Below are 24,090 nucleotides of genomic sequence, written 5' to 3'. Positions count from 1 at the left end.
CACGTTTCTAAACCAAATGCGCTGAGTTTCTCACATCCGGGCTATTATTATATTTTCTTTCAAGCTGTTCAAAAATATTGACAAAACGATTTTTATTTTTTTAGTTAGAGGACTGGTCCAAATTACACACTGGTCCAAGTTACACCACTTTCCCCTACAGTATTTTGTGCACATAGGCTAGTTGTTTCGGCGATTGAAACTTTAGTTAGTGTTGTAAAGGTCTGCCACAGTTTTGCTTTTACCTTTTTCTAAATCTTGGCTATATTCGCTTTGATGGGTAGAGAGAGATTGTTTATTTGCTTTTCTAGCACGATAAGAAATGAGTAAGTTTAATCACTCTAATAGAACACATATATATTGCGAAGGACTGGCGCGCTAAATAACCTTGAGGTTTCCTAGTCTCGGTGCTGCCTAAGAATTACAAACGACAGAACTAAACTATATTGTTTACAACACCGACAACAATTTAACGGTAGACTGTAGGAAATTTTGTGAGTTTCGATTTTAATCAGAAATGTTCAGTGTTCCTGGGATTATTTCGCTTCAAACTAACCAACTGATCAAGAATGTGCTTCCTGAAATTTCGTCTGAAACTGCCAGCGCCATTCAGAATGGGATTAACTATGTTGAAAACATTCAAGTGCAGCTGGAGGTTGTAGCAGACCAGTACCAAGTCATGGCTGATATTGTCACCGGCAAGATAGATAGTGAGTATGTTAGGATTGCGATGTGAAATCAAGGTCTCACGTGACTTAGCTAGACATTCTGTAACTTCGAACTTCCTCCATCAGCAAGATAACAAGAAGGAAGTTATATCAAAAATAGCTCCACGCATTTAGTGGAAGGTGTAGCTACGTAGTCTGACAGTTTTCCCACCCAAAATAGTCGTTTTAATACGTTAGATTCAAGTGATATTTACAATTAATTTGTTGGTTTATTGAATAACCACAACATTTTGACTTGTCTGAAGTGTAAATATTGGGTTACATGAAAATACAACACAAATCTTGCCATTTAAAATTTAATAAAAACCTTGACGTAAAAGTACCACATAGGAAAGTTATGTATATGTGATGGCATCTGTAGAAGACAAGATTTTCAGCAACTAGGAATAGACAGCAGATTGCTTCAGTGCTGCTGAATACATTCTAACACAAACCCTCTTTCTCAAATTTCGAGTTCTGATCAAGAAAATTATTTTTAGCCCTCTTTTTATTTTTAAAGTCTTTGACTTGATCCGACGAGGCATCGGACTCACATCTACTGATTCAGAGACGAACGTTTTGTCCGTTATGCCAGTGAGAGTGAAGGTTGAAATCATGGTGCTTTGCTGATGAAGCATATGAAATGTTGTGTCATGTAGTTTGTGTAAGTTATGTGCGCCTTGTGCGGTTTTCCAGATGTGAGTTCCTTTCTATCCACTGCGATCGAAAATGATTTCCGTGCCGTTCAAGACCCCGTCTTTTCCAAATACTCTCAACTAGGAAGGGGTGAGTCACGCTTGAGTAGCCGCATTCGTTTGTGCCCCGACCAAGGCTGGTGATGTGACTTCCACCTTTGTTTAGATATCAACATTCTTGCTGCAAGTCTGAGCGATTATGAAGCGAACAGAGTGACCTTGGTCTCCGTCCAGCAGTTGTACACGACCCAACTTTCCAAGTTCAAGAGCACTTTCATACCACGATTGAACGTCGTCGCGTGCACGACCGACCAGAGTTGCAATGAGACTCTAACCATCATTTCACAGATCGATTCCGTTGTATTCGACTTTTCTTCAGTGAGAACTTGTTTCTTTCAAATTATGTGGCACGCGGTGATGGGATGGCGCAGCGGATAAGGCGCTTACTTTCCAATCATGCAATCCTGGTTCGACACCCGGCTTAAGCTGGTTGTTGAAAAACACCTCTAACCAGGGTGTAACAAATTGAGTGGGCGTAGTTGCTGAAGGATAGGCGGCCGAGAGAAAGGAACTGGTCAGTGGTCACCCTACTCTCATTAGTACCGATGGCTGAGTACAATGAGAACCTTACCTTCTCATCCTCCGATGCTTGGATTCAAGTATGGGACTTACATTTACCTTTAAGTGATCCGCGAGGTGGAATAACTTGCGTTCCTCATTCTTTGCTGTCATACTAGCTTCTGCTTGATAGAGACTCGTATGAGTTGTTAATCTGAGTAGTGGATGTTCAATGTGGTAGATTTTACATTGCGTCTTAAATGTCCGTGTTAATGTAGCCCTGACACGAACGTCTTCCGCAGGTAGAAAACAAAAACCGTAATTCAACATTTCTGCAAAATTATTCATCCACTTGCGGCGCTGCGTTCACTGCTCTCGAAAGCGCGGTCATGGCGAGTGTGGATAGTGACGTCACAACCAGCATCAGCGTGTCTGCTTCTTCATTGACTGGTGAGTGAATATCAGAAGTTGATTCCGCACGTGGTGGGAGCATCACGTGCCAAGTTTTGCTGCAGAGTTGGATCGATCACATAGTATTTAGTTTAATTGGTCCACAATTACACGATTGAAATTAACAGATACATTGAAATTCTGTCATTCTGAAATTACAATTACTCCCTGTTATGTATTTTAGTTTATTTGCATTGAAACGATGTACTTTGTTTTCGTTTCCCTCAGGTCTTCTCTTTTGCTTAATATTCATCCGCCTGCTTTTGTTAACACTTTGCTCCTCAAAGGGAGGCCAGATTTGGCCCCCCCCTCATCTTTTCTTTGATTACTTGAAGCACAGTAACGCCATGCACTTGGTTTTTCTTGACTTTTCCTAAAATTGCCAAGCGGATCTGATGATATTAAATTTGATGCTGAAAGTTGTGTAGTTTTCTTGTAAATTCAAGATTTTGGTGAATTTTTGCTATTTCTAGCTAACTTCCAGCAAAGCGTGAAATGGATTACATTGCGATAACAAGCCATAAGCTCATAATTGCTTCGTGCATCGATATGCGCGAGCAGAGAGAAACATCCTCTTGTTTTCCATTGTTTGGTTTGACCTCAATAACACAAAGCGCGTTATTTCTTATGCTACAAAAGAAACGCCAGTGATCACAAAGTTGTTAATTAGACACAATAATAGCAAACGTTTTTTGCGTTATCAGCTCTACGAAGAATAGCAATCCACGATCAAAATAGTATGCTATGTAGGCCACAAACTATTCAAAACAGTTGTTTCAACCAGCAAATATCCATTGACAAATAAAAAACGTTACAATAAGAAATCTTCCCTTAGGTAATGACACGAAAAACCTAGTTTCGAAATAAACGTTCTATGGAAATGCTCTCATTGACAAAACTTGCAATTGAGGAAATGTATCACTGCAAATGCTTTTAGAAGAAGCTGAAGAAATGGCGTTTTTGCTAACAGTAATTGTGAGATTCTGTATACTCAAAATTATGAGATCACGTAGCAGCTTACTTGATGACTACATGTCCCTTAGCGGCTTTATGTCGCCTACTTGTTGTTATGTGTTGCATTTTTGTTTCACAGTGCACTGTGTGTTGTTTCAAAGAGCGCAAAATAAAGATGATAATGCCCAGTCTTCACTACAAAATATTTTAAAATGTAGATGAGGCATAATGCTCACCGTCACATAAGACAAACAACAAATCAGCTTTCTTGATCATTGATTCAACATCTGAATACGTTGAGCCAATGTATAAGAGGCCGGCTATTGTGAAGACCCGCCATTTATAAACGATCCGATTATACCAAAAGTGGGATAAACTAATGGATCAAAGAATGAATAAACAATGCTGAGAAAACTAAATCTAAGTGACGAACAATACCGATGTCTTCATTTATCCTGGAAAAATGCTGCCTAAACTTATTAACAAAAAATACCGTAAATAACCGCAGGGATCCCGAAAGCAGAATTTGCTCGACTTTGGTATGAATTTAGTCAGACATCTAATAAATCCACACATACAATAACGGCCACTCAACGGCTATAATATTAATAATCAACCTGGTTCTGGGCGGTTTGTGTAACAGTTCAGGGGAAGATACTACTTGAAATGATGTACCATACAAAAGATTTTCAATGAACACTGAGTCTAAAAAGCGATGTGGATTGTAGAGCACACTGACTTCAAGTTTAGGACAGAAAAGGCACAAAAATATCACGATAAAAACAAAGACCTTGTGGGAAATTTGCGGGAATCATAACACGATGCAAATGCCATAAACGCGTAGTTTGCATGCTGCTCTAAGCTGGCCGGCAACCACAAAAGTAGACAACAAAGGCAGTTTATAACTGGATAACAGCGCAATAAACATTATAAACACGTAACCCGACAGTTTTCTTTTACAAACGTTTTACGTCTAACAGTAAAGTCTATGCAACAATTTTTGTGAAGCGTTTACAAACCATGGTTATGTGAAATTATTCATCATTATTATTTTTTACTTTTCGGATGTTGTAAAACGTCATCAGAAAAAAGAACAAAAAACATTTCATTACTTCAATGTAGTAGGCCTAAGAATTATTTCTAGAATTGTAGCCACGTTTTTTCAACCAAGAAGCCATTTTTCGGCAATATAAAGTTCTAGAACATAATTTGCAATCCTGCAAATGTTTGAAAAGAATCTAGGAAGTCTTCTCACAATCTGGCAGAAAATGATTATGTTTATTGTATCTCTGCAATATTTTTTACGACAAATTTTGAAGCTTCGTTGTAATCATTTTTATCTTTGAAGTGAAAAGTTAATTTTTTTTGGCCAGAAACATAATCGCTGCCTTGCTTTTGTATCGCTTTGTCGTCTTTACGCGTTTTTTTTGTGTTTCAAACAATGACGACCCAGTCAGCAATTCAGTCCTTTTACATTGATTCAACAATTGTAAACGTTAAATTAATGTAGGTTTGCTGGCTGTGGGTTTATTTCACATTTCTTTTGTTTACCCATGTTCCTTACTTCGCTGTTGCATTGTTTCGACGCTGGCGGACTAAAAATGCATTTTCAAATTGATTGACACAATCTTCAGTAAAAAGTGAGCTTCGAACTTAGCTTTGTTGATGTAAATGCTGTATTTTTAGTGGGTGTAATTTATGAGTCATGTTTATAACACCGGTAAGCAAAATGACTTATGATGTGGCCTGCATGATATTTGTGATGCGACTTGACACAAATCCACAATTCCAAAAGCGCCTAATTTGAACTTTGAAATTTCAGATAATTTCAACAGCTTGTTCAATTGTCTTCTCTCTACTAAAAATGTTCATGCTACAAACTCAATATTGTAGAGTGTAGACCTAAAATACACAAACGAAGATGTAAACAGCTATTCAAGTAGGCTAAGGTGTTACTTATGAGAAGTTTGGTTCCATAAAACTAGAAGCTGGCCATGAGTTTCGGAAAGCATTAGTTTAGGACAAAAATGTAAAACAACAAACGCAGTTTTGTTAATATTCAATTTCGTGTAGCAATAGTACTCTGATTGTAACTATTTTAGAATTAATGAGTAGCCTACAATAAGATTTGCTCGAAAGTCGTAAACCTTTATCAATGCAATGAGTATGCACACCGCACACACACTTCGTGCGGCCGATCAAGCTCTTTGTTCTACAAACTTTGCATGAAATCGGATTAGCGCGGTAATTACACAGCGGCAAGATAAGACAAAATTGTCGTTTTTGGGTACCTTGGCAAAAGTTGAAATATCAAGTTTAACATATGAAATTTTAGAATAATGGCTTTTCAAACTTATAGACAAATAATTTTTTTTCAAACCAGTGCAACTTCTGTTGAAATAGCACCAGCGGATCACACGTAACAGTTGATTGAATTTGATCCAAAAACGGCCCCCCCTTGAGTAGTTAACTTCCAAAAAAACGTTGAAAAGCAAAGGGTTAATTGGCACTTCTCGTTTTGGGCTTACTTTGCAGGTTTCACACTATATCTTGGTTGTGCAATTTTATAATAAAAGAGAATTCCAGTATGACTCTGATTGAATGAGCTAAAAACACAACAGAGTTATTTGGCGACGAGGATGGGATGCTGAACGTCTGAACGAGAAACTTACAGTGGTACGCAGAGCGTTCAGTTTAATTCCCATACAAGTTTTAATTTCTACAAGTTTTAGTTTCTACGATTATTTACAATATGGAAAAAGTGGTTGAATTAATGCAGTCGCAGCTAGAACATATGCGACAACAAATGCAGCAACAAGAAGAACAGGCGCGACAACAAAGGCAGCAACAAGAAGAACAGGCGCGACAACAAAGACAACAGCAAGAAGAACAGGCACGACAGCAAATGCAACAGCAAGAACGTCATCATGAAGAACAATTGAAGGAGTTAATTTCAGCCCTGAAAATTCCATGCGAATCAGAAAACCAGAATCGATTATTTCAAGCCATTCCAAAATTTTGTGAGTTTGATTCAACTTTAGAACTTTGGACTGATTATTGGTCACGTTTTTGTCCATTTGTAAAAGCACAGTCCGTTCCTGATGATAAGAAGGCTCAAGTTTTCCTCACTAACCAATCAGCCAGCATCTACAAGATGATCCTCAATCTGGCCGCACAAGAGTCTACAGCAAAGCCAATCAATGAACTTACAATGGAGGAAATTTCGAATTACATGAAGGCACAGTTCGACCCTAAGCGCTTCGTTAATCGTGAACGATTTCGCTTCTGGAGCAACTTGAAGCGGAAACCAGGTGAGACTGTTCCAGAATTGGGTGCACGAATAAGGCAAGCCGCTGCCACGTGCGTCTTTTCTTCTATTACTAATCCTTTAGATGAAGCTTTGCGTACTTGTTTTATGTGCTCGGTAGGAAACGAAGCAGTTCTTAAAGCTCTCTTTAAAATTAAACCTGACGATCTTACTTTTTCACGTGCTCTTGAAATAGCCATAGAAACTGAAGACGCTGCCAAAGTGGCTAAGGAGACGGTGTTTGGCACTGAACTGTCGGTGGTACATAAAGTTAAAGGCACCGATAGACGATATTCTTTCAAGAAAGCTACAGTGGCCAGTGCTAATGCGAACAAGCAAAGTAAGTGCTATCGATGTGGTAACTCTAATCACCTTGCTAACAACTGCAGATTTAAAAATGCGGTCTGTCATTTCTGTAAACTTACAGGGCATGTACAATCCGCATGTCGTAAAAAAGCCGCTCAAGTTCATTCTTCTAAGGTCAACTGCATACAGGAGGTAAATACTGTTTATAATTCATCGTGTAAAGTTCCTAAACTCGAGGTTCGAATTTTTATTAAGTCTTTTCCCGTCTTAATGGAACTTGATACAGCTACAGGGGGAAATTTCATCTCTTCTGAAGTTTGGTCGCAGCTAGGCAAACCTATCTTGCAGACTCCGCAGCTACGTTTTCAGTCGGCAAGTAAGCACTCGATGCCTATTGTTGGATCTTTCACTGCCGAAGCGAGCTGCAACAAATCGGGAAAGACGACCACAGTTCAATTTATGGTATGTGAAATCCCTAACCTTAACTTATTAGGGCGTGATGCTATTCAAGCACTAGATATTTCGGTAGATAAGTTCTTTTCTTCATCTTTACATGTTATTCATCGTCACAACGACATAGATTTTAACTTACAAAAATCATGTTCCGAGTTATGTGACCAATACGAAGACTTATTTAAACCTGAGTTAGGTTGTCTTCAGGATTACGAATTAGAGATTGAGTTTAACTCTGATTGTAAACCAGTGTTTTCAAAGCCCAGACCAGTGCCTTTCGCCATTCAAGAAGACTTAGCTCTTACCTATGACGCCGGCATAGAAAAAGGTATCTGGACACCTGTACAATTTTGCGACTGGGGAACTCCTGTAGTACCAGTTCGCAAGGCTTCTACCGAAGGTAAGAAATCCAAATTAAGTGTTTGTGGTGACTATTCTTCGACGGTTAATCCACAACTTAAAACTCACAGGCACCCTTTGCCTCTTCCAGAGGATTTAATGCGTAAACTAGGGGGTGGCCACGGATTCACTAAGATTGACCTGGCAGATGCTTATAACCAGATTAGGTTAGGTCCAAAGAGTCGAAAAATATTGGCATTAAGTACCCATAGAGGGGTTTTATTGCAAAATGTTATGCCGTTTGGCATCTCTTCTGCCCCAGGCCATTTCCAAAAGATAATGGATGATTTAACCAGTGACCTTCCAGGTGTAGCAGTGTACCTGGATGACATTTTGATAAGTGGAGCTACAGCGGAAGAGCATTTCCAGAACCTTAAACGACTACTCGATCGTTTATCTTCGAAAGGTCTTAGATGTAGGAAGGAAAAATGTAGATTTGCCCAGGCAAATGTCGAGTACTTAGGTCATGTTCTTTCTAAACAGGGGATTTCAAAGGGTCCTAAAGTCGATGCAGTACTGAACATGCCTGCTCCTTCCAATGCTGGTACCTTGCGTTCTTTTCTGGGGTTGGTTCAATTTTATTCTAAGTTTATGCCCCCAGAATTTTCTACGGTAGCGCAACCGTTATATCATTTAACCAAGAGTGGTGTTCCTTGGAGATGGGAACACAAAGAAAAATGCGCTTTTGCAAAATTAAAAACGTTTCTTTCCGCAGACGATGTTCTCGTACACTTTAACCCGTTGCTTCCTTTAGGAATTGCGTGCGACGCATCAAGCGTGGGCATTGGCGCCACACTGTTTCACCGCTCCCCGGACGGAAGCGAGAGGCCAATAGCAAATGTGTCGAAAATCTTGACGAAGGCTCAAAGAAACTACAGCCAAATCCAAAAGGAGGCTTTGTCTATCATCTTCGCTTTGAAGAAATTTTATCAGTACCTCTACGGTAGGAATTTTATTTTGGTAACAGATCATAAGCCTTTACTTTCACTTTTTGGTCCAGATAAACCTACCCCTTCGCTGGCGGCTAACCGGTTAGCACGCTGGGCGTTGTTTTTGAGTCAATTTAGTTATAGAGTATCGCAAAACAACGCATCACCAAAATGCTGACGCCTTGAGCCGTCTTCCGTCCAACGATGACACAATTTTTGATGGGGAGGAAAGTGCAGATGATGTTGATATTGTCTGCGCAATTGATACGTTGGATTCGCAGGTTAGTCATTCCGATTCTTCTACTTTGCGCAAGGAAACTTCCAAGGATTCAGTCTTGTCTAAAATCATTCGCTTTGCACAAGAAGGATGGCCTGCGAAATCAAACTCTAACGATCCAATCGAACAGTTTAGAAGAGTTGCTGATTCTCTAACAACATGTTATGGTTGTTTATTATATGGTTCTAGAGTAGTTATTCCTTTTAAACTTCGCAATGACATTCTTTCTCTTTTACACGAAGGTCATTTCGGCATGCAGCGAATGAAACAGCTGGCCAGGACAGCAGTCTACTGGCCCAAGATCGACGCGGACATTGTCGACCTCTGCCGAACATGGACTACATGTGGTGAGCATCAAGCTGCACCAAGCAAGGCTCCTATCCACCCAAGGATAGCTCCAGAGAAGCCTTGGAGTCGAATTCATGTCGATCACGCTATTAATTTTTTAGGTCATAATTGGCTTATTGTTACCGGTGCTTATAGTAAGTATCCTTCTATTCACCCAACTTCTTCCGTATCGATGTCTGCTACTATTGATCTTTTAGAGCAGGATTTTGCCCATTTTGGATACCCCCACTCCATTGTCTCAGACAATGCGACTACGTTTTCTTCAGAAGACTTCAAGAATTATTGTAAAGCTAGGGGTATAGTCCACATCACTGGAGCACCATACCATCCAGCTACGAATGGTGCTGCCGAGCGTTTGGTGCGCACTTTCAAGCAGGCGTTGAGAAAATCGTCGTTACCGCCTAAAAGTGCCACCACTCAATTCTTGATGCAGTTTCGCCGTACGCCTAATGCCAGTGGTTACTCTCCTAGTGAGTTATTAAACCACCGACAACTACGTACTAAATTAGATATTTTACTTCCTTCCTCAGCTCAGATCACGAAGCCATCGACGAGTCCTTCGCCTCGGAAACAAAACCGGAAAACAATTAACTTCGATGTTGGTGATCCTTGTTATGCTTTATACTTTGGTTCCAGGCAAAGCCGAAGCCCTCGGTGGGTTCTTGCCGTCGTGGTGAAGCGACACGGGAGTCGTAGTTTGCAGGTTCGAGTGGACCCTCGTGGTCCAATATGGAGACGCCATATCAACCAGCTACGTCCGCGTTACATCTCGCCGGAAGACGGGGACCCAGGGGAGACTACTTTCACGTCGTCATCGACAGCTGACGAGTTTCCAGTTCCATCGACGCCGACAGCGACCGAGGATTCATCGACGCCGACTGCGACCGAGGATTCATCGACGCCGACTGCGACCGAGGATTCATCGACGCCGATTGCGACCGAGGATTCATCGACGCCGACAGCGACCGAGGATTCATCGACGCCGACAGCGACCGAGGATTCATCGACGCCGACTGCGACCGAGGATTCATCGACGCCGATTGCGACCGAGGATTCATCGACGCCGATTGCGACCGAGGATTCATCGACGCCGATAGCGACCGACGATCCATCATCGTCATCGCATCAAGAACAAACATTAAGGCGATCAAAGAGAAGACGCCAACCACCTCTTCGTTATGGGTGGTCATAAATTTTATTGGGGAGGTGTTATGTATTTTAGTTTATTTGCATTGAAACGATGTACTTTGTTTTCGTTTCCCTCAGGTCTTCTCTTTTGCTTAATATTCATCCGCCTGCTTTTGTTAATTGGCACTTCTCGTTTTGGGCTTACTTTGCAGGTTTCACACTATATCTTGGTTGTGCAATTTTATAATAAAAGAGAATTCCAGTATGACTCTGATTGAATGAGCTAAAAACACAACACTCCCAAATGTAATTGATTACACATTTCCATTCCAAAAATTAATTGTTTCAGTATTTATGTCCATCAATGATTTTTTACAATTAATTTTATCAAAGACAATCCTACATCTTATACAACCACATGCAATGTGGCTCCCATAGCAATACTCAGTCGGTCAAGGTCCCGTATTTTGAGCCCCAACTAGCGGCTTAACATCAACAAGCGAGAAAAGTATATCATACGTGCAATCCACCAAATGTGATTGTAATTTAGACCAAATTTTTTTCTTTTACATGACAAAATGTAATTAATTACAGTACTTTCAATTAGTGTTTTATAATCCAACTCTGTTTTGCAGACAATATAAATAAACACTTTTCTTCTGGTAAATTGTAGCTTTAGGACAGTAATTTTCTTCAATCCAAACCCATGCAATGCCTTACAAATTATTACTTCGATCTCTTTGAAGTATAAAAGATTAAAGGTAGAGTCATAGAGACCTGAATCCTGGCGAGAGAATGGGTCACGACATTTTAGTTGTTGGCTTCGTTCACAAACTGAACTAACTCTATACTTGATAACTGCTTCATATATTTCATCTCGGATACTTGAACAATCATTAATTGACGACTTTCGATTCGTGATGAGTGCTCAAGTTGTGACTACCACATCAGCATTATGTGTTCTAACCCAGCAAAACCCGTCATTTTTGCATTGCTTCAACGTCGGCAGACGTTGAATAGGGTTTGAACAAATTTGAATCGATTTTCATGATTGTTCAATGCGGTTGTCACATGTTCTGTGCAAAGAGTTTGTCTCTGGGTTATGTACTTAGCTTGTTTTGGACAATGTAAAAAATATGCGCATGAAGCGTTTGTGTCACGCGACGTCGTGATGGTGAACAACAATGGAAGAGCTGTTAACTTGCACCTTACTTTGAAAGGCTTCCTCCGCAGGCGTCCGATCTGGCATCAACTCCACGCGGGCCACTTTGAATGGAGTCATCAGTGGGTTGGACATGTTTCCTCAATTTAGCGCACAGCTCGTCAGCGCACGCAGCATGATCCAGAACTTTGTGACGTCATACATCAACAGCTTCGACAAGTACAGGTGAGCGGAAATCCCTCTTCACTACGAGGAGGATGTTTAGGGAAGTTTTATGAACCTGGAAGGGATCGAGCACTTGACCTTCAAGTCGAGATGCGCCTTTTTTTGCTTACAACATTTGGCCCAAGATTTACCGTGGCGATTTGTTTATTGAGGATTTCGCCTTCGGCTGCAGGATTGTTCCTCATCTACTTCAAAGCCTCAAATTTTAGTTATCTCAGGTTTCCAATCCACGCAGACATTTCTTGCAACATGTTTTGAAGAGATATTGATGTTTGCTCTTCATCCAGGTATGGAGTTGGTGTCTTACTTGGTCTGATCGTTGTTGAGGTAGCCATCCTCTTCATCGGAGGAGTGATCATTGGCTTTTGCTTTCACTCGAAAGGCCCTCCTTCCCCAATGACGAAGTTGGCCTCTGTTGCTCTTGCCATGTGAGTTTCTAGGTCCCCTTAAAATTACATTTTGCACTTGTAATGAATGTGCTTTTTTTCAGCATTTAAACTGTTAGAACTTTAAGCTCACATTTCAACTAGCCCTTTGTCGAGGTCCAGTTGTTTGTAGCCTGTCAGGTAGAAGAGATCACGTTTTTCTCATTCGTCGAGTTTTACTTTTAGCAGCAGGATTGTTGTTTACTTCACAATGTAGATAATAACGACCTGGTTTGGTCTGACGCTGCGATTTCGCTGTGATAGCAGCGGTTTGTCACTAGCTTTCGAAACGCAGTTCCCTAGTCATGTGCTATGACGAGTGATGTTGGAATCAGTGTGTTCTTGTTGTTTTATAACTTTTTGGGTTCTTTTTCTAGCTTGATTCTCATTGTCTTGATTGCTGTCTGTTGAGTTTGTGTGCATCTGCAACACCTTGCTAGTCACTCCAGCCTGGTGTATTTTTTCAATAATTGCCTTCTCATTCACAGCGGGGTAGGATTATCAGTGATCTTCTCATGGCTCATCATGATCCTTGTGACTATCACCTTCCTGGTTGGAGGATTCTCGGAACGCTACGTCTGCCAAACCACCGAAAGTCCTTATGAACTGCTGCAAGTATGACGTCACACACCTCGTTCGCATACGTCATCATTTGCGTGACGAATGCTTGCGTAGTTTTGTGGTTTTTTATAAAAAGTTTTCATGCATTGTCACTCGCGGTAGTGTTGCGTGTTCATGACGCTCACAATACGTCATGTGTAACGTCACCAACGTCAAGCGCCGGCTTATGATGTTGACGCGAGAACAAAATTTCCCGGAAGAGAAGCGAACCGTTGGAAGTATATATGAGCACATGCGACCTCTGCATTGCCAAGGCAGCTAATTCCCAGGTGCTTCCTCCATCCTCACTTACGTCATAACACCACGTCATGTTTTTACAGTTTGTCGACACGTACTTCCCATTGCTCTCTCCTGGTGGAAGCAGCTCGTCCATCAGTCTGGTCGCGTTAGTGACGTAAGTTCAATGTGTTTCCGTGTGGCAGTAAACCTGTTCAGTGTTCATACATCAAAAATGTTCATTTTTTTAGCTTCTCGCATTGTTTCCCATGATTTTCAGCGCGAGAAATCCGAAAATGACAACTATTTTGCTCTCAGACAATAGGATATCCTGCCTCAAGAAGCCTAAACATTACCATTTTTGCCAAAAATTACCCATTTAAGAGTTGTTATGCCATGTTCTTGACGGTTGAAATGAAAATATTTTCAACAACATATTTCAACCGAAAAAACGTTTTTCTTTCATCCAATGTCTTACTGATTGCTCACCAGCGAAAATCAACTTTTGAACATTTGGAATCATTTTGAGAAGTGTGAGGGAATAAGAAAATTAAGAAGCAGCACTGAGCTCCATTAGTGGTGAAAAGGCATTTTGCTTATTTCAGGCAACCTATACACATATCAAGAGGTCAACACATCAAGAGGTTACATTTGCTTGTTTGACGGATTATTGCTTGTTTGCGACCTTACTTGCTTCTTTTCTATTATATGTCTAAAAACACAACAAATGGTAATGTTTAGGCTAGGCCTCTTGAGGCAGGTAATTCTTTGTCTGACAGCAAAATGGTTGTCACTTTCGGATTTCTCACGCTGAAAATCATGGGTAACAATGTAAGAAGCTAAAAAAATTGAAAATCTTTGAACAGGTCTAGTGTAGCAGTAACGTTATGTACAAACTACTTTTCTATATTGTAGGTGAATAGAAGCAACACAAAGCAGCCGCTTCATTGTAATTTCAGCTCTTGCCGCGAGAACGAAGGCATTGTTGGAGCCATGAACTTGTCCGACCAACTTAACATTTCCTCCATCTATTCCGGGCTGCAGAAGGAGATATCGTCTGTATCCATCCCGATCTCTATCCCTATCACCGCCTCCACAATGTGGGTCAATGCTGCTTGTGTTGCATAGATTTACATCTTCTAAACGTAGCTAGTTTTCTAATTGATACTGAAGTATGTAACATTAGCATAGCCTTCGTCATAGCACATGACTAGGGAACTGTGTTCAGAAAGCTAGTGCAATTCGATATTGCCACAACGAACTCGCAGCATCAGGCTACAGATCGTTAGAATCTACACTGTGAAGTAAGCAACGATCATGCTGCTAAAAGCGAAACTCAATCTATTGCATACCGGTAACTAACCCGTCAACAAAATTTCACAGCAATAGCGCCTAACAGCACAGAAACCCAACAGCCGGCAGCCTCAAGCTAAACCAAAGAGCCATATTGAAGAACCACTCACTGACTTTAACACCATTTATCATAGCACATGACTAGGGAACTGTGTTCTGAAAGCTAGTGTAATTCGATATTGCTACCACGAACTCGCAGCATCAGGCTAATACAGATCGTTAGAATCTACATTGTGAAGTATGTAACATTAGTATGGCATCCACCTAGAATGCTTTTCACAACAAACCACCTCGAACTATTTTGTGATGTGATAATAAATCTTCTAGTAAAACACGTTTGAAAAGTGCGCTAATGTGAATCTCACTGTCACTTTGCTGATTAAAACTACAAGACAAAGAATAGACAGAAGCAATTTAAGCATCACCAGCAACTGCGAAGGAGCCTGTTAGCGCGAGAAGGACACGTATGAGCCTGTATAGGAGCTATGAGGGATCTCGTCACAACAGGAAAGCTTAGAACCCGCAGTCTTCACACGTCTCTTATGCAGATGTCTCATTATGTAGTATTTGTCAAAGATTTTATAGCCGCATGCCCTTCGTGACGCCAACCCCAGTTATAAGCTGAGAACCCAGCCTTTGCCTGAAGAGGCAATTCCTGCAAGGCAGCAGGTTGAACGGTCATTTTTCTCAGGGAGCCGAACACTCGCCCGAAGTCAAAGCCTCGTTAGTGTAGACAAACTGGACCAAACTTGAAGGTGAGGTTGACTTGGCAGGGAGAAGCTATATCTTTCTCTCACAGCTTGTGTGGTTTTAACTCACGCCGCACCTGCTCTTTTTATGCCAATGTATCAAATCAATTTAGTGATGATGTCGGGAGTTTGCTTAAAACGTTGGGAATTGTTATATTTATTAGTGTTTTGTGTTGTTTAAATGATTACCAATCTTATTTAGCTGGTCTAGTTGTAGCATTGTCATTACCTTCCATTATGTTCAGGTGTATAAGTATTTACCACAAGTGGTTCATTGCACACAGACTCTGATCCAACTGATTTTATATTAATTTGTCGATCTTGTCCGCCCTGTTAGCTCAGTTGTTACGCGCCAGGCTTAAGATCACGCGGCGCTGGTTCGATTCTCGGGGTGTGCGCTTGAGCAACACTTTTCAGGACTGCTTTCCATTCAGCGGCACCTAGTGAATGGAATAATTTCCCGGCAACAACACTTCAACAATCGGAAAAATTCACTCTGCCAATCTCGGTAACCGGCCCTGCGTCAAGGGCCTCTACAATTCAGTTGTTTTTGTGTGACACTACCAGGAATAACCTACCAAGGCTTTGTCAGTCCGAGGATAAAGATACAGATTCAGTTCAATCATTTCTGTTCTGTTTGGGTAAGGGTCCAATTTTGAGCTGGTGTTCCCATTTGGGCGATGTTGGATAAGAATTCCAAAGCAAACAAGATGAGCCACCAGCAGTTACTGGCTCAACTTTCCACCACAATTGCCACATCTGTATATTGTTTTGCTGAAATGCACTTGTGCTTGTCCTTTATAACTTGTTTGATGCAGGACCTACTCGCCTTTTCTTGAGAGATGCCTGACGACGATTCTTGATTCGGGAGTTCTTAGAAATATAAGTCTTGAAGTGAGTATTTGGAGTTATCATAACCAAATTGCCTTGTTTAAAGAGAATTGGAAAAGTTACTAATGAAGGTGTGTTCATACTAATGAAGGTGTGTTCATGCTAATGAAGGTGTGTTCATGCTAATGAAGGTGTGTTCATACTAATGAAGGAGTGTTCATGCTAATGAAGGTGTGTTCATACTAATGAAGGTGTGTTCATACTAATGAAGGTGTGTTCATACTATTGAAGGTGTGTTCATACTAATGAAGGTGTGTTCATACTAATGAAGGTGTGTTCATACTGATGAAGGTGTGTTCATATCAACGAAGGTGTGTTCATATCAACGAAGGTGTGTTCATACTAATGAAGGTGTGTTCATACTAATGAAGGTGTGTTCATACTAATGACGGTGTGTTCATACCAATGAAGGTGTGTTCATACCAATGAAGGTGTGTTCATACTAATGAAGGTGTGTTCATACTAATGAAGGAGCCCAGGGAGAGACCTCCGCTCGACTGGGCCTTCGCCCTCGCCTCAGGCGCCTGAAGGTGTGTTCGCACCAATGAAGGTGTGTTCATACTAATCGTTTCTAGCAAGGTGATGAAGTCAAAAGATTAAAAAAGTTGCACTCGCTTGTGTTTTCCGCTGTCACATCCTATCACAAAATCGTCATCGTGCGGTAACTTCAAATCGTTTGGTGTTACCGCTTGGAGACCCATTCAAGATGAAACTAAAATGAGCTTATGTGCTGTTACGTTGGTGGGGTCAAAAGTGAAGGAAACTGCCGATGCCAGTTTGTTGCTTGGTTTTTGTCGTCGATTGGAATGAAGCTTTGAAATAATGATGTTCCGGTAATATTAGTTGAAACCAACAAGATTATGTTTACCGCTGTCTCATTTGCGTGGCTGATGGTATTCCACACAACACAGGTTGTTAAATTTCTGCGCATTTAACTCCATTGCACTAGCGTTGCTCGTGTTTTGCTGTCAAGCAGCCAATAATAAAAGTGGTTAAGGCGCAAAATTCAACATCTTTTGCTGCTCTCACTGGACTGGATTCTCGCGGGCTGTTAAATAAACCTTAAAATAAGCTAAATTTCCATTTAATAGGAGACACCGAGTTGAAATTTAGTAATAATCCAGAGTTAATTGGTTTCCTATTTGCTCAGAATGGTATTACTACATAAATGAAATCACCATTAGTGGTGCGATACTGACGAGCCCAGCCTCATGGGCGAAACACGGTGTCTATCGCTGTCAATTCTTGCTACAAATCGGCTGCCGAAAAACACATTTGGTATCTGTTCTTCAGTTGTGTGTGTACTTGGCTCAGTGCTTATTGCAGTTCTTTGTTCAGTCACTTATCATTACCATTATTTACAGATTTGTTTTTGTTTAGATGTATTAGGTATTTCCTGATGAGGGCAAAGAGTTCTTGCCGAAAACGTTTGGATTTGTTGTTGTTAGTTTGTTAGTGTGCTATTCAATCCTATTCAGTTATTGCCAGTCATCTGTTTCTGATATTGTAAAGTTACTTCTCTCCCAAAACTTAAATAAATAAAAATTTTACCGTTTAGACAGCGTTCAATATTAAGTTATTGTCAGTCATCTGTTTACGGTATTGTAAAACTCGTAATAGTGTTTATTACAATGCTGGCTTGTCCACATAATAGGCATTGTTGACTGCCGCTCCTTCTCGAGGTGTATGGTTCCAGCTCACTCGACAGGCCATGGCTGACGTTATGACTTCCACGACAGGCCGTAGCTGATCACGAAATGTATGGCCGTGGCAGTCAATATGCTAACCAGTCGGAGTGCGACCTCTTGTGGTGACGTGGTAGGTTGAGCTCTGGTTGAATCTTTGGTTGCATTTCAGGAAGGAATGTCTCTACCTTCTCTGAACGCTGCGGCTGACTCCCTGGCCAGTAGGGCGAGCAATGTCCCTCTGGTAAGTGGGTTGCCCTTGGTTGCTGTTTTGCTGACATCTTCGTTCTGCTCAGGCTGTGAAGTCGGAAGGATTTTGGCATGTCGGAGTCGCTTAAAAGAAGACCGACTCGGACCTCGGCTTGATTCAAAACGATGAATAATAAAATTTGTGTTTGCAATCTTTTTTTTCTGTATTGTGCTTTAAAACTTTGACCAAAATAGAAATGCTTGTTCTTGTCAGTATTCGTGGAGGTTTCAATGGCAATCGCAAGTTACGTGAAATTGAATTCAAAGAAATAAAAAAGGGCAAAAATTAAAAAAATTTTGGCATCTTTCAAAAATCTTGCAACACTGAAGTCGGAGTCCGCCAGTTGTAAATCGAAGAATTGGAGTCGTATATATTTTACTCGGCTCCGCAGACCTGGTTCTGCAGGCCGTCCCTCCTTCATGGCGCTATTGTTGCCTCGGCAACACGCGCGTGACTCAGAGCAGCCTCTGTTCCGCCATCAATCTCTACCATTGTGTATCCTCCCCAGGTTTACAGAAGCATAGTTCTACAAGCATCGAACGCTCTCAATGTCATTGAGCAATCCATTAATCCAACGCGATTTCGATTCCGATCCGATCTAGATTCCTTCTTGTCTTCGGTCCAGGATCACAACCGAACAGTTTCACTTATGAAGGTACCGGTAATGCTCATATTCCCTTATTGCCGATTGCTTCCTCTTGATCGCTATCTAAGCTTGGTTCCTCCAAAAATCAATGGAAATATCTGAGGTGGTGTAAACAAAATGTTGAAGTCATGATTGTAAACAAGATGATGCTTCCTTGACCGCATCAACAATTCGTTTGACACAAACTTTTGTTGCAACTTGCAACAAATGAAATTAATCTTCTAATTTGCAGCACTATGCGTAAGTACAAACCAGGGATTTTAGATCATGGAGGTGTAAAACTATATCCGTTTTTGGCTTATCCATAACACTGGAAGCGTTACGTTTTTTTTTTGCTTTACAAAATATTGTACTTTTATGGGTTATATAAGAGGACAGAAGTTGGTTTTGACCTAGTTGAAGGTTTTTAGTTGAAAGCAAACCAGCATCAAAGCTTAAAAAATATGTCAAATTGGTAACTGACCCTTCTAATGCTGCTGGAGTGGCGCGTCCCGTACAAACATTGGTTTATTGTTCAGTCTCTAGCGGAGGATCTCCAAACGTCCGCTCCTGCCGCGGATGCAGAGATCGCGCGTCGACTTCCCAACATTACGTCACAGGCCGTCAACACGTTCGTTCAGAACATTCTCGACGACGTCACTCTCTTTGCGGAGTGGGTGGATCCCCAGGTAAGTGGTTGCCCTAACAACCGTAGATTTTTCGTGTGCTCTAAAACTGCAGGGTATGGTCGTTGTTTAAAGTTCAGTTAAAAACCGATGATAATTTCAGCTGAGATACGGCTTGGGGGCGTGCCTCCCCATCTTCGAGATGTACAAGGGGTTCGTTGTAATCTTCTGTGATCAAGTAGTGGACCCTCTGGTAAGGAATTGCCAGAGATTTTGCGTTAAATAACGTTATTCTTTGGTTAATGTCTAAGTGTATGTAAAAAGGTTTTTCATTTCAGTTTCTACACAACTTAACTTTTTTGCTCACTTTGCTGTCATTGTGTGCCCCAAGCTAGTTACAGCTGGCGTCTTTATATCCGTGTAGTTTCAATGAAACCAATTTTGAAGTTAGTGGTTTAAGGCCAGATGAGCAATTTCAGACTCACAAGAGAACCACTGTGATACAATACACCTGGACAGTGATGTAAAAAAGCTTCACTATGATGCAATAGAATTCCACAGTAATGCAATAGTGCTCCACTGTGATGCAATAGAACTCGATAGTGATGCAATAGTGCTCCACTGTGATGCAATAGTGCTCCACTGTGATGTAATAGAACTCGATAGTTATGCAATAGTACTCCACTGTGATGCAATAGAACTCGACAGTAATGCAATAGTGCTCCACTGTGATGCAATGCAACTCCACAGTGATGCAATAGTGCTCCACAGTAATGCAATAGTGCTCCACTGTGATGCAATAGTACTCCACTGTGATGCAAAAAAATTCGACAGTCATGCAATAGTGCTCCACCGTGATGCAATAGAACTCCACAGTAATGCAATAGTACTCCGCTGTGATGCAATAGAACTCCACAGTGATATAATAGAAACCACTGTGATGCAATAGAACTCCACAGTGATATAATAGAAACCATTATGATACAATGGAGATAATACAACAAACCACAGATTTACTTCAAGTTCCACACTTTCCATTGTTTCCATTCCAGAATGGTTTTTGGTTCTCACTTGGTTGGTCGATCTTTTTCATGATCCCTTCAGTCGTCATCGCGCTCAACCTGGCAGAGTTCTACAAGGCATTGCACACGGAGAAGGTTGAACCAGAAAAGTTAGTTCCTGTTTCTTCATCTCGCAGTTGGCGATCTGCTCATGGTGTGACCACTCCAACTAGTGGATGGGTGACGACAAACAAAAGCTTCACCCTGTCCCGTCAAGCGCAGTCGTTTTTATATTATACAGTAGATGCCATTGCGCTTGAGGGCACGTCCACATGTCAATCTCATGTAAATCTTTTCACCTCAACTTTCTAACAAAACTAAACTTTTTCTAGACCCAGAAGTTTGATTAACACCATTGATCCTGCCATTCGGGCCTGCCAGGAATGACGTCATCCCCACGCTAGAAGATGATGGGCCATCTTTAATGCTGTCCCCTGGTGGGGAATCGGTTGGTTTTGGGGAGACGTTTTACTTCGTTCTTGTGTTTGTTGGAATGTATTGAGCTGCATTAGAGAGCTGTCGATCTGTGTGGTCTGCTTCAGTTGTTTTCTAATATTTACAACAATGTTTCCTAAATTGGAGAAAGGATATGAAGAGCTTGCAGAGGGCATAAAAAGTTGAACATATTTTTCATTGATGGATTTTGCTTTCAACTGCTTTGCAAAAAAACATTAAAATATAAGCTGTCGTCCTTTGGTGGTTTAGTCGGATGGCTTCTGAGTCGTCGCAGCCACCGGTTTATGGTGATGAGGTTCGCTTCGATTGATAAAAAGAAAAACTTGTCTGGCAAATCCCTTTGTTTTGACTCTTACAAAGAAAGAGTTCGAGTTGATTGTAATGGTTGCTGTATATCCATGCCAAGACCAATCAAATCCACCATTTTCAATGAACAATAGGGCAAAGTGGGGCGTGTTGTCACAATTTTTACAAATCAGCATATATCTCGTTCTGTACCAATGGTATCGAAATGCTAGATAGTGCAATTGAAAGAGGTATCATTCGACTTCTTTTAGCTATAGCTAAAGTTTTTTTTGATTATTTCGTTTTTACATAAATGGATGTTTAATGCAAGTGAATGGACTGTGACAACACGCCCCACCCCGGGGCGTGTTGTCACAAAATTCTGCACATGCTTTATGATTAAAATATGACAAAAACCAACAAAAAATGGTTTTAATACAGGCTGAACGAATAAAAAAATATGCGAAATGCAAAAAAATTTAATTTACAACATATTGGTAAAAATTTTATGCCCATTATCAAAAACAATAAAAATGTCATCTTGAGAATTATGTGTCACTATCGAATATACGTGTGTATCATTATCTAATATTAATTTTTATTTCCTAAAAAAGCGTTGTATTTTAACAAATACGCATATTACCTCGTTGTATAAGCATAAATAATTTTTTATGTTTCTTAATATTAAAAATGCACACCACGGGGCGTGTTGTCACAGCTGTGACAACACGCCCCGTGGTATGAAATCAGGTGGTTTCAACAACCATGTGTAGCCTACATCTCTATACTTGCATGTCTTATCTGTTTGGTATGATGAAAAGAGCAGGCTTAAAGCTAACGAATGGTATCTTTCCTGATCAGTTATGATCATACCTTAGTTTGCCAGACTATTTTTTAGTTTAGTTAAAAAACCTGATTTTGCTCAAAATTCAATGGCACTCCTCATAATTTCTGCTGTGGTGACAAATTTATTAATCTTTACTGCTCGTGCGAAAGAGAACTGAAAACTATGCCTTCCATTGAAAACTCGTGGTTATACACTTGGGTTATCAGTCACATAGAAATCGTGCTGTGACAACACGCCCCTGTGACAACACGCCCCACTTTGCCCTACAGGGATTTATATAAGTAGCCTATGGAATGCTCAGCTGTTTGCCAAGAAAAACGTGTTTAAAAGTTAAGTGTTGCCAGATATTTTTCAAAAGTTTCGGCTAAACTGTTTTTCAGTAGCATAGCTTTGGTAGAGAGATACGTTTTGAATATCACAGACAGATAATCGATAACAGCTTTATAAGATTGAATTGCATAATTTTTTAGTAGCGGTAGCCCGAGTCTTGCCTATTTCAATGTAAATTTAAAGCGATTGTTGATCGATTCATCAAATCATCATCACGTTTGCAAATTTAATTTACATACAGAAATTATAACCAGAAAGAAATTGTTGGATTCATCACGTGACATGGTATTTTGTATGGAATTATGTCCCACAAGTTTTAAATTTTTTATTTTGTCTTTGTTTCAAATGCTTAAACATTTTCTAAAATATTCACGCTGCTAAACTATTCACGCTGCTATATCATCATACTTCTTATGCTCTTACATGTGCTGGAAATTAATTTAAAAAACAAAGCTTTTTTAACTATTTTATCTTAATAATGAGCTGCCATATTGTGTATTTGTTCTGCATTTTATAAGCTACTTAATTTCGTTGCTGCGAACACTTTATTTCTGTATAAAACCTGTAAATACGTAGTCCTTGTTTTGATAGTCCCTTATGTAATTACAATATGTGTGTGTGTATTAGTTTGTTTTTGTGATGTTGTTGGGTTCAGTCGTGTTCTCATTGCTTTAAGAATTGACGCTCCAGTTGTTTCAGGAACGAGGAGGCGACTGATTCTTAACTAATTCATCAACTTGTTTTAATGTATCAGGTTTGGTGGCCGTGCTTAACTATATTTATCGATGCATATACCGCAATATTAGATCTTTTTATGCACGTCTTAAACCATTATGGTTTTGCCACCTTTTCCTTTTGTTGGTTTTGTTACTGTATTTCTTTTTCACAATATCATTTCTTTTGTATTCTGACAAAGAAAAATAAATTGAATTGAATTGAATATTATTTTTATTTAATTATTTGCATCAGACTCAAGATGGTCGATATAACAATCAAACATAAAAAGTAGAAACAAAGCAGATACTCAACTCCGAATAGCTGAGTCGTAATGTACCAAATACAAAGATTGATAGTAACAGTCTGTTCGCATTAGTTCATGAATTCATTGATTGGAAGACAAGTTACATCGTGTTAAAAACTCATATATTTTTTTACGAATGAGAGCTTGAAAGGTTGTGGCATTGTTATCAACGAATGCAGAGGTGATGCTGCATCGTCTCTGCAGATTAAACAACATTCTGTAACAGTTATTGTATCCAACACGTAAGCGATTACTACTAGATGAAAGATAGTTGCACCATAGTTGACAGGCATATAAAGGCATACAATAGCAAAGAAACAACACATTTTTAACAGCAATCGAACATGTGGAAAACTTTGCTTTTAACATGTTGTTCCCAACAATGGTTCACCAAATCAGACGTCACATAAAACCGTTATGGTCTACTTAACCTAGCTGGCATCTTACGTCATGGAAATTGCTAGAAAACGTCCAAAGATTGCCCCATCGTTCGTAAGACTTGTATCACACCTGTTGAAACATTGCATCATCACCTTTGAACACCTGCTGAGGATTACTTCACAATGTTTCATTATTACGTCACAGTACCTGCTTACGTGCGTTTGAGATATTGCAATGTATTCTAGTCATTCGTAAAATGGTTGCTTGAAAGTTGGCCGCATATTTAACTGTTTGCTTAGTGCTTGCCAGCTGGATAAAATTTCCGTCTTTTTATCTAAGTAGTTTGTATCGTAGCGACAAGTTTTTAGTGGCG

General features: G+C 40.3%; 1 protein-coding gene across 1 annotated transcript; it reads left to right on the top strand.

Annotated features, from left to right (window-relative positions):
• The first annotated feature begins 1,773 nt into the window (after positions 1–1,773).
• On the top strand, positions 1,774–23,424 carry LOC145767262 (prominin-1-like). Its single transcript, XM_082579053.1, has 13 exons — positions 1,774–1,777; positions 2,260–2,407; positions 11,742–11,895; positions 12,183–12,323; positions 12,809–12,935; positions 13,262–13,335; positions 14,117–14,257; positions 16,078–16,153; positions 18,008–18,079; positions 18,594–18,740; positions 19,250–19,399; positions 19,500–19,589; positions 20,730–23,424. Exons 2-13 carry the CDS (start codon positions 2,347–2,349, stop codon positions 20,745–20,747), a joined length of 1,251 nt encoding a protein of 416 aa, XP_082435179.1. The 5' UTR covers positions 1,774–1,777; positions 2,260–2,346; the 3' UTR covers positions 20,748–23,424.
• The last annotated feature ends 666 nt before the right edge of the window (positions 23,425–24,090 follow it).

Source organism: Aplidium turbinatum, chromosome 3, assembly GCF_918807975.1.
Source record: "Aplidium turbinatum chromosome 3, kaAplTurb1.1, whole genome shotgun sequence".
Taxonomy (NCBI): Eukaryota; Metazoa; Chordata; class Ascidiacea; order Aplousobranchia; family Polyclinidae; genus Aplidium; species Aplidium turbinatum.
Note: the sequence above shows the minus strand (reverse complement) of the source record. Positions and strands in the feature narration are given on the sequence as shown.

What these genes read in the sequence shown, in the direction of transcription:
- LOC145767262 (XM_082579053.1), top strand. Translation starts at nt 2,347, where the DNA reads ATGGCGAGTGTGGATAGTGACGTCACAACCAGCATCAGCGTGTCTGCT. An exon ending in GTCTGCTTCTTCATTGACTG is followed by an intron (nt 2,408 to 11,741) that starts GTGAGTGAATAT and finishes CTTCCTCCGCAG; the next exon opens with GCGTCCGATCTGGCATCAAC. An exon ending in GAACAGTTTCACTTATGAAG is followed by an intron (nt 18,741 to 19,249) that starts GTACCGGTAATG and finishes TTTATTGTTCAG; the next exon opens with TCTCTAGCGGAGGATCTCCA.